General features: G+C 45.9%; 1 protein-coding gene and 1 pseudogene across 1 annotated transcript; both read right to left on the bottom strand.

Moving 5' to 3' along the window:
- Nucleotides 1-1,190: 1,190 nt before the first annotated feature.
- On the bottom strand, nt 1,191-2,631 carry LOC148217409 (endogenous retrovirus group 3 member 1 Env polyprotein-like). The gene is given in 4 exon segments (XM_088158609.1): nt 1,191-1,967; nt 1,970-2,179; nt 2,239-2,245; nt 2,618-2,631. Coding segments are annotated over 4 exon segments (1,008 nt in total).
- Nucleotides 2,632-5,691: 3,060 nt separating this feature from the next.
- Nucleotides 5,692-7,496, bottom strand: LOC148217410 (endogenous retrovirus group K member 24 Gag polyprotein-like; annotated as a pseudogene).
- Between the last annotated feature and the right edge of the window lie 3,923 nt (nt 7,497-11,419).

Below are 11,419 nucleotides of genomic sequence, written 5' to 3' on the forward strand. Positions count from 1 at the left end.
CATATTGTTACAAACTCCGGATGGCTGCGGTTGCTTTACTGCAACAGCTAATTCTTGTTTTAAAAAAAGCTAATTCTTATTTTGACATCTCGTGATTGCCTTGCTCCTTGCTCAAAGGCACAATGTTCTTGCCCAAGGCCTTATTTCCTGACTAGTGGAATCTCATCATGTCCTTTCTCACGTAGCCAGTCTTCCACAAAACTCTCCACAACACTGAAGGGAATTATGGAATCAAGATCATTGTGACACAGCAGGGCCACATGGTACCAAGGAGACCTGTGACATTTAGGAACCTCATGGAACCAAGAGTCCACTATGACACTGCAGAAACAAGGAGACCATTGGGACGTTGTGGAAGCTCACAGAACCAAGCAGCCCTTGTGACACTCCAGGGCCTCGTTGAAGCAGGGAGACCACTGTGACAGTCCAGAACCTCATGGAGCTAAGGCTCTCTTGTGACACAGCAGGCTCCCATGCAACCAATTGTCCATTGTGACAATGCAGATCCCAGGAGACCATGGTTACACTACGGAAGCTCATGGAACCAAGGGTCCATTGTGACAAAGCAAGGCCTTGTGGAACCAAGGAGAGCATTGTGACATCATGGAACCTCGTGGAACCAAGAGTCTATTGTTACAATCCAGAACCCAGGACACCATTGTGACAGTCCAGAACCTCATGGGACCAAGATTCCCTTGTTCTACAGTGGGGCTTCATGGAACCAAGGAGCCAGTGTGACACAGCAAAGCTGCATGAAACCTATGGTCCATAGTGATACTGTGGATCCAGGGAATTGATAAAGCAAGCTCTGTTTATTCTCTGTTACAATGGCTTTTTATACTCTTAGCAAGCAACTTATACAGCTGTCACATTTTGATTGCTGTACACAGATCTCTACATTAATGTTTCTTTTTGCCAGGGTTCTTCCTTGTTCTCATGAGAAACTTCTCTAAAGTTACATAGAGCAGGATGACAAGATTACAGTGTCCTTGTTACATCAGCACACATAGCAACACTTGTGAAATGATGAACAGCCTGTCTTGATCTGATAAACAAGGGGATTGTTCAAACGATGCCTCCAAAGACCCATGGCCCTGATCAGCAAGGCATTCCTCAACAATTCCCCCTTTCTCTTTTTGTACAACCAATGCTCGTTGAGTAGCTGCTGCTGTAGCATCATTTAACATTCGTCACAAGCATTGAATCAAACAAGGCACACAAATAATCACAATCAATACAATTATCCCGATGGTGATCAGGTGCTGTACCAGGCTGGTAAGCCATGGTCCCAAACCCAGGGATTTCAACCATCCTTCCAGGCCTGACCCATCCTGAATTTGAAGCTGTTTAGTAAGCCGCTTAAGCTCTGCTAATTGCTTATGAATTGACTGAGAGTGATCAGTCAGGTTCATGCAGCACATCCCTTCAAATTCTTCACAACCATGTCCTTGAGCTAACAGTAAGAAATCAATTGCTGCCTGATTCTGTAGTGTAGCATGTCTAACAAAGTCCACATCTAACAAAAGATCTGACAAAGCCTTTGATGTCACATTAGTCTGCTTTGCAAGCCAACAGCCTAACCTGTTGAGGGTTGCTAAGGCACCTGAGGAAGCAACTGCGGGTGCTAAAGCTGAAACTGCTATTATTGCACCAGGAGACCAAAATTTAACATTGTCTCTACATTCACTGCTAAATTGGTGAGTCATACGTTTTGCTTTGTGATGTCTGGATACATTTAAAATCATTGATGTATTTCGTGCCAACAATGACAATCTCCCCAGTGTACAAGGTCCACCTCTCAGCCGAGAAGGAATTCCGGACCAAGCTCTATCACCACAAATAAGAAAGTATCCAGGTGGTAATTGAATGGGAGTATTGCTTGACACAGATCGATTGGGAGCTGTATAACCACACCAAAGTGACTCATTGCCATATACCAGTAAGGAAGAATTAACACTAACAGCAGCTAAATTACAACCTGGGTCTTTGCATTTGTCCAATTAAAGTTTACACAGCCATCAGCCTTTACAGACCCTAAAAGCTCCAATTCTTGAGGTTTTGTGGAGGCTGTAGGGAGATGCAGTGCCCATTGATCCCAGCTCTCAAGGGTAGCATTCAAATTAGAAGAATTACATGTTGGAATGCCAGGAGGACAGGGCCATATCTCAGCAGATGCTGTCTGGCCCCAGACTATCGGGCCCCTTCACTGCTGGCCGTGTCCACTTGCTCGGCACCCACAGAGGACCTGTAGGGGTAAGCACACACATAGAACCACGGCCAACATAGCGAACCTCTGCTGGGCCTTTCCACATCCCTGACACAGGGTCCCTGTATAACACAAAAAAGGGTTTTCCTCTTTACTTTTTGTATCCTCAAGTCCACTATGAACATATGCCACGGGAACATTCTGCTCAGCAAATATACAAAGGTAATTCATCACAAACAATGCTTTGGCTAGTCTTTCTTGCACATCTGTTATGCCTTGAAATTTCCCAAGTTATAACTTTAAAGTCTGATTTGCTCATTCCACAATTGCCTGTCTTGTAGGGGAATGAGCAACCCCAGTGGGATGCTGTATACCCCACAGCTGACAAAATTTTCTCAGCCTTTCACTGACATAGGCTGGACCATTTTCCGTCATTAATTGTTTAGGAACTCCCATGACTGCAAAGCAGTAAGTTAAGTGTCGAATCACGTGTAAGGCCCTTTCTCCAGTTTGTGCCGTGGCCCAAATAAAGTGACTATATGTGTCCACTGTAACATGCACATATTTGAGTTGGCCAAATTCCAGTACATGTGTAACATCCATTTGCCATACTTCATTCGGGCCTAAGCCTCGAGGATTAACCCCAACACCGAGACCCGGACCATGATGGCTACAGGTAGGGCATGCTCGGACTATTCCTCTGGCCTTCTCCATCGTGATGTTGAAATACTTGTGTATGCCACGGGCATTTTGATGAAATGTAGCATGAGCTTCATGGGCCTTGGTGAATTCATTAATTGGCTCTGACACAGAGACCAATTGGCCTGCACTCATATTGCCTTCTCCCAAACCTTGAGAACATTTGTGGCTTCTAATATGCAAGAAAGCATATGATTTCTTCCTTTGCTTGATGCATGCTTGCAGTTGTCTCAACAGCTCAAAAAGCTGAGGGTTCTGTATGTCCTTGATTCTGGCATCTTCAATTCTTGCAGCTATTCCAGCCACATACAGAGAGTCAGTTATAACATTTAACCTGTCTCTTGGCCATTTTTTAAAAGACCAAACAACTGCTCTCAGTTCCAAAGTTTGTAAGGAGTCTTCAGTCTCTGCTTGTAAAATGATATGATGCCATTTAGAGCCATCATGCCGCGTGGCAGCAGCACGCCGTGATTTTCTTCCTGCATCAGTAAAAACTGTAACTGCTCCTTGGAGAGGCTGTGCACTATATTTTGGAATCTGTAACCAGTTCTGCTGGCTCATCCACTTAAGCACTGAAACTTTAAGTGAGCTGACATTGATGTCCTGTGCCTCACTCAGGAGACTAGTTTGTAACAGTTGAGAATTCCGCAGGTACCACTCCAGCTCTTCTCTTTTAAGAGGCAAGTAGATGGTTCCAGGCTCCTTGCCCAACACCTGCACTATTCGAGTTCTTCTTTTACAAATAAGTTCAGCCAAGTCCTCAACTTTTTGCTGGATCGTTTTTCATGGTTGTAAGTGTGGAAATAGCCATTCAAGAACTTTGACCTCCTCTTGCTCCCCCTTATTCTTTTTGTGCTGCTTAAGTGCACCAAGCAACTGTGATGGCCCAATTAGAATGGTAAGATCAATTGTAAGGTCAGGGTCAAGACGATCAACCATTCACCGTGCAATTATAGTGCTCAACTGCTTAATCATGTTATTCTGCAAGGGCGAGAGCCTTACTGGAGCAGTGGGATCAGTTCCTTTCAACAGTGGTCACAAAACTTCCAACTGTTCATTAGTAATCCCAACCACTGGTCGTAGCCACTGTGAGTCTCCCATGAGTTTTTGTCCATCATTTAAATTTTTTACGTCCATTTTGATAGTTAACTTTTGTGGCCTAATTGTGACGTTATCAATTTTCCATCCCAAATATTTCCACGTAGGAAAACGCTGAACTTTTTCTGGGGCAATTGATAAACCTTGTTGCAGCCACTGTTGTGTCAAGAATTTCTCTTGTTGTGGATTCAAGGGTTGTTTCTGAGCCACTGATATGTCATCCATGTAGTGGTAGATCATGGCATCTGGCCATGCAATTCGAATGGGTTGTAATGCACGAGCCACAAACAGCTGACATAGAGTGGGACTGTTCTTCATTCCTTGCAGTAGAACCACCCATTCAAAGCTCTGCACAGGTGCTTCTCGATTAATGGATGGAACTGTAAAAGCAAAACGCTGTGTGTCCTCTGGATGTAAGGGAATTGTGACAAAACAGTCTTTGAGATCCACAATCAGTAGATGCCAATGCTCTGGGATCATTGCTGGATTAGGCAGTCCAGGCTGCAAGGCTCTCATGGTCTGCATCTCTGCATTCACTGCTCTTAAGTCATGCAGCAAGTGATATGTCCCAGATTTTTTCTTTATCACAAAAATAGGAGTGTTCCATGGACTTGTGGATGATTTAAAATGTCCTTGATTTAATTGCTCGTGAACTAGCATCTGAACCTGTTGTAGACTTTCCTTTTCCAGTGGCCACTGGTCGATCCATACCGGCTGATCAGTCAGCCATTTCAGCTGAATCGGGAAAGTCCATCCAATGGCCCCGAGGGAAAAGGTCTCTCTGCTGTTAGGACAAAGCCTAAAGAGGTCAGCACATCTCTTCCAATCAGGGCATTAACCTTTTCTGGCAGTGGCATTATGGTGACATAGGTAGAAACAGTTTTGCCATCTATAGTAACTTGGACTATATCTCGGCTTCGCTGTGCAATAGCAGCTCCACCCACTCCTTCTACTCCTCCCATCATTCTTTGTAGTGGACATTGTGGTGGCCAAACCAATTGGCAAATGATAGTCAAGTCCGAGCCGGGGTCTAAAAGGACAGGAAGACGTAGAGTTTGTCGGCCACACTTAATAACTGCATTTACAACAGGACGATTTTCCATTGAAAGTATCAATAATGCAAGTCCACCTGTAGATCCAAATCCTTTCCCATCTCATTTCCTTATTAGCTGGAGTCATTGCCACTGTTAACTGCTGCATAGGTACAAGCTGTGAGATCCTGCTTCCTTTAGGGATATACATTGGTGGGAAATGTGTTTGAACCATAATGCAGATTTCTCCATTATAATCCACATCAATAAGTCCAGGTAATACAAAAAGTCCCTTCATTCTGCTGGAGGACCGACCCAGTAACAATGCTCCATGGGCTTGGCCTCCAATAATCAATGGTCCTTTTAGTCCAGTGGGACCTTTCTGTGGTCTGTTGTCGATCAGGGTGCCGTCTATTGCGGTTGCCAGGGCCAGTGCGAGGCTCCCTGAGGTGGCGGGTTGGAGCCTGGCTGCTGATTGCACTGGCAGGCGCAAGGTGGCGCTGTTGTCACCTGAGCCGCTGTTGGGGTCTGCGAGCCGCCACTTCTCGCTCTCAGTCCATCGTTTTTTGACTTTCGGCGACAAGCTTCCCAGCTGTGGTTATTCATTTGGCACTGGGGGAACCACACCTTTTGTACTTTGCATTGATGCCGCAGGTGTCATCTGCATCCACAGCGATGACACTTTTCCTTGGACCGTGGAACTCCTTCCTTTCGAGGTGAGTTCGGACGAAGAGGAGCAAGGGCTGCTACAAAAACCTGTTGCTGTGTCTGCACCAAATCTTTCCCTAATTCCTTCACTGCTTACACTAACAAGGCTTGATGACCTACGGGCACTCTGCTCATTCTGTCTAACATTTCCTCAACTGAAGCATCAGCCGGCAGTGTTATAAGTATGCTCCTTGTGGATGGATTACAGTTTTCTAATGCACACTGTCTCAGTAATGCCCCTTTCCTCCATTCCTGGACATCTGCACTATTTATTGCAGCAGATACCCGATCAACAAAAGAGGAAAAGGGCTCATCGTTTCCCTGTTTTACTGACATGTAAGAAGGTGCTGATGGTGCCACTCTCACTCTCTTTAATGCCTCCATTGCCAATCGCATTCACTCTCTTACTCTCTCTGGCCCCATCATTACTTGCTTATCAGGTGATGCAAATTGACCAAAGCCCATCAATTGTTCCACAGTAACCCCGTGTAAGGGATCCTGCTGTGGCTGCAGTAGGTTTGCCTCTGGGTCACATAAATTATTCCAATGGGCCTGCCATAGAATAACCTGTGACTGGGTCAGAATCATTTTCATGACAGTCTTAATATCCTCGGGAATGAGCAGTGCAGTGCCCCATATGTAACCTAGCATTTGTTTAGTCGGTTCTCCGTGCACTCCTGCCTCATTCACAGTCTGTCTCAACTGAGTTAGCAATTTCCAATCAACAGCATGGAATTCTCCAGTAAGTCCTCCCTCACCCGGTGTATATACAACTGGGAAGGCTAAAATATCCTCTCCTGTACCCGCTACAAACTTCTAATCCTGATTCTCCATTGCTGTTCTTTGAATTGCTTTCCAATCTACTTGGGGAATTCGAGCTCCTCCCTTTTTCCTTTTCTCAATCCCTTTCTTGTCTTTCTCACTTCTCATGCTAATCAAACAGTCATTACCATCCCCATGATCTCTGGCTGCCTCCTCGTCTATCTCAGCCTCCTCCCCTGGGGACAATGAATCATTATCCTCATCACTATCCATCAGCGGGGCAGAGGGTCGTGCACGATCGGTCTCTGACTCCGGTTGGCGGCTAACTCGCACCGGACCTCCCGTCGGAGGAATAGGCACGGACTGAACTCCTAACTTCAGTCTGCCTGCATCCGACTCTGCAGCAGCTGTTCCTGCATTTAAGTGAGAGGATGCCACTGCAGCAACCTGCTTCTCTGTTAAATGCCTCTGCAAGCACTTTGTTATTGCCCGCCAAGGTTTCATAAGTTTTTTAGCTGGTTTAGAGTCATCTATAACCGTATCCCACAATACCTGACCAAATTTATTCCATTCATCTACTACAAACAAACTTCCACCGTCCTTAAAAAATCCTGATTCCTTTCCAAAGGCAATCAGACCTGCCAGTTCTTTTTTAAGGTCAATATTCTTTATTCCCCGCTTTTCTAAAAAGCGTATAAATAAATGAAAGGCTATCTCATTATCCATTTTATCCATAGCGGGCAACTGTCCCTTACATGTATAGAAATGTGCAGCCTTTGCAGGTTTAGCCCTTCCTCAGACGGTGAACTCCTCCTGTAAGGCAGTTCAAGCACAGATCAGGATTCTTACGCCAGCATCACCCGATCTTCCACTCCCCGGTCGCTGCTACCGGTGCTGCTCTGATCTCCCTTCGCTAACCAGAACAAGGAGTGGGGGTCCCTGTTCCGGGTGCCAAACTGCAGGGTGGGGCGAGTGACGGCGAGGGGAGGCATGCAGACAATCAATATGATTGATAAAGCAAGCTCCGTTTATTCTCTGTTACAATGGCTTTTTATTGACTTAGCCAGCAACAAGTACAGCAGTCACATTTTGATTGGTTGCACACACATTTCTGCCTTGCTGCTTCTTCTTGCCAGGGTTCTTTCTTGTTCTCATGAGAAACTTCTCTCAAGTTGCACAGAGCAGGATGACAAGATTACAGTGCCCTTGTCACATCAGCACACATTGCAACACTTGCAAAATGATGAACAGCCTGTCTTATTCTGATCAACAGGGGGATTGTTCGAACAATGCATCCAAAGACCCATGGCCCTGATCAGAAAGCCATTCCTCAACAGTGGCCTCAGCAGATGAGCCTGTGGGCTACGGCCTCCCCCAGCCCCAGCCTGGCCCAAGCTGATTTTCAGCACAGCTGCTGGCTTTGGCTTTCTTGGGATACATTCTCCTGCCTCAGTGCTGTGTCCTTGTCCCTAGAGCAGAGAGAATTGATCAGTGGTGTCACCTTTATGGTACCTCAGGTGCTGTTTGGCAGCTCAAGTCCCAGGCCAAAGCTGCAGTCAGGTGAAGGAGGGGTGGGCTGGGCTGGTCTCAGCCTCTTTATTCACGAGTGGATTTTTGAGTTCCTTCTGAACCCAGACTATACTGTGACTCTAGAAGATGTGGATGTGCATTTTAACTTGATAACATTAATAAAAATTATTATTATAATCATAAATTTGTTATTTTTATTATAATTATTTTCTACTACTTCTATTTCTTGGTCTTCCTCTTCGTTCTCTCCTTCTTCAACTTCTTCTTCTTCTTAGTGTCTATATTATTCTTCTTATATCTATGCTTAAAATTATTATTATTTTTACTACTACCACTATTTCTTCATATTAGTATTTCTATTATCATTCTTCCTATTATTATTCATTTTCTTCTTATTATAATTATTTCTTCTTATGTGCTTCTTCTTGTTCTTCTAACTGTACTTGTACTTTTACTTCTACTTTTACTTGTACTTCATATTTATTCTTATATTCTTATGTTCTTATTCTGCCTATATGCCTTATGGTTATATATGCCTTAAAATGCCCTGACCAGTTCCTCTTCATCTTTGCTTTCTTTCCAGCCTCTCCATGTCCTTCCTAAATTGGGGGCCCAGAACTGGACACAGCACTCGAGGTGCTGCCAAACCAGTGCTGAGCACAGGGGAAGAATCACTGCCCTGCTCCTGCTGGCCACACCATTCCTGATCCAGGCCAGCTGCCATTGGCCTTCTTGGCCACCTGGGCACACTGCTGGCTCATGTCCAGCCTGCTGTCCATCAGTGCCCCCAGGTCCCTTTCTGCCTGGCTGCTCTCCAGCCACTCTGTGCCCAGCCTGGAGCACTGCAGGGGTTGTTGTGGCCAAAGTGCAGGACCCAGCACTTGGTCTTGTTAAACCTCACCTTGTTGGATTTGAGCCCTGGATCCAGACTGTCCAGGTCCCTCTGCAGAGCCCTCCTGCCCTCCAGCACATCCTCACTCACACCCAGCTTGGTGCCATCTGCACATTTCCTGAAGCTGCACTCAGTGCCCTCATCCAGATCATCAATGCAGATATTGAAATCCACGCTGGCTGGCTCTGATCCCTCAGCCATCCTGGAGGTGCCCTGTGATGGCACTCAAGGTGATCTGTTCCATCACCTCACCAGGCACCCAGGTCAGGCTGACAGGCCTGCAGTTCCCCACATCCTCCTTCCAGCCCTTCTTGGGGATGGGCTCACATTGGCACCTCCAGTCCTCTGGCACCTCCCTGCTGAGCCAGCACTGATGAGAAATGATGGAGAGCACCTTGGGCAGCTCATCCAGCAGCTCCCTCATCCCCCTGGGATGGATCTCATCTGGTCCCAGAGACACCTGTGAGCATCTGAGTGGCTCAGCAGGTCCCCAGCTGCTTCCCCCTGGATTCCAGGGGTCTGTTCTGCTCCCTGTCCCCATCTACCAGCTCAGGAGAACACTTGTCCTGAGGACAACCTGGCTTATTGTTGAAAACTGAGGCAAAGTAGGGGTTGAATACTTCAGCCTTTTCCTCATCTTTGGTAAACACATCCCTCCCCCCAAAAAGGAATGGAGATTTTCTGTGGTTCTCCTTTTGCCATTAATGCATTTATAAAATCATTTTTGTTATCCTTCACAGAAGCAGCCAGGTTAACTCCTCATTTGAGCTTTCACCTCTGATTTTCTTTCTGCATGACCTAACAACTTCTCTAAATGTTTCCTGAGTTGACTGCTCCTCTGTCCCAAGGTAATGCACCTTATTTTCTCCATGACTTCCTGGTAAAAGCTCCCTGCCTAGCCAGGCCAGTTATTTTCCTCTCTAGCTCACTTTTCTCTGTGAGGAAAGTGAGGGACAGGCTGCTTCTTCTCCTTCAAGATTCCTTTCTTGAAGTGTCTCCATTCTTCCTGGATCCTTTAAGAGCTGTTTCCCTTAAAAAAAACCCAACAATTCAATTATCCCCAATTCTGCATTCTGAATAGTCCAAAGTCTGCTCTCTGTAGGTCCAGTGTAGAAGTTTTGTTGATGATCCTTCTTCTTTCACAGAATATTAAAAAACTGCATTATTTCATGGTCACTGTACCCCAAACAGCCTCTGAGCACCACATCTCCCTCCAGCCCTTCTCTGTTTGTGAACAGCAGGAGACAGAGCTTGCCTTGCCAGTGAGAAGAGAAGGAATTTTGGTTTTGATCAAGGGCATATTATTTTTATTTTTCAGTTCAGAGAAGGGCTGACTGAAGCATTCCTTAAGTGATCTTGGTGCTGAATGTCTCCTTAGGAGGTCTGGGCTTGCAGAAGAATGAGCCCCTTGCAGGCCAACCCTGTTTGGACAAGCTGCTCCTCACCCCCAGCCTCACCATGTCTGACATTGCCTAGCTGGGACTGCCATCCTAAAACATAAAAACCCCTCTATAAATTTATTAGTAATATTGTAATTTTATTAAGTACTGAAAGTATAATTATGCTTTCATTTTTATAATAATGTTATTACTTTTTTATACCTAATTTTTCTAATTAGATGTAAAAATCTATGCATTTTTAGCAATCAGAAAAATTAATGGTCATTCATTCTAAGTTACACAATTCACTTCATTAATTAATTGGTCACTATTGGCCATTGATTTCTCCCTGTTTATGATAATTAGTCCTATTTCAATCCCTTTCTCATCTTTTTAATCATTTTCACAGACAGGATAAAACAGGGCCACTTTGGGGCCCATGAAGATATGTTCTGGGTTATATTTCAGGAAGTTTTGGGTCTGGGGAGGGAATTTAGAGAGAACTTGAGGGTCTGGAGGACACTTCAGGAAGCCAGGTGGTCACTTAAGGATTCTGACAGAAACTTCAGGGTCCGGGGAAGCTCTTGGGGGTCCAGGGGGGCACTTGGGGGTCAGGGAGGGGAATCTGGGGCCATTTGGGATCTGGGCGGGCACTTGGGGGGCTCTAATGGGGCTTTCCGGGGTGCGGGGGATGATGGGAGTTGTAGGCACAGGTATAACACGGTTCAATAGGGCCGCGGAGCATCATGGGAGTTGTAGGTGCAGCTACAATGTCTCTCTGTGGGGCGCGGTGCATGATGGGAGATGAAGTCACGGATGCAATAGCACTCTATGGGAACCGCAGAGCATGATGGGAGCTGCAGTCCTGGAAGTGAATGTTTGGGGGTCCGGGAAGGCACCTGGGGGACACTTTTGTGTCCCAGTCACAACTTGAGGTGCTGAGGAGGGAACGTGAACGGTTTGGGAGCACTTGGGGGGAGCTTGGGAAGCTCTAACCGGGCTCTTTAGGGCGCAGGGAAGGGCAGGAGTTTTAGGCACAGACCTGTGTTCTGAGGGACTCTGGGGGACCCAGGGAATGACAGAAGCTGAACTCCCAGAAGTGACTGTAACAGGA

This window comes from Sturnus vulgaris, unplaced genomic scaffold (assembly GCF_052056855.1).
Source record: "Sturnus vulgaris isolate bStuVul1 unplaced genomic scaffold, bStuVul1.hap1 Scaffold_84, whole genome shotgun sequence".
Classification (NCBI taxonomy): domain Eukaryota; kingdom Metazoa; phylum Chordata; class Aves; order Passeriformes; family Sturnidae; genus Sturnus; species Sturnus vulgaris.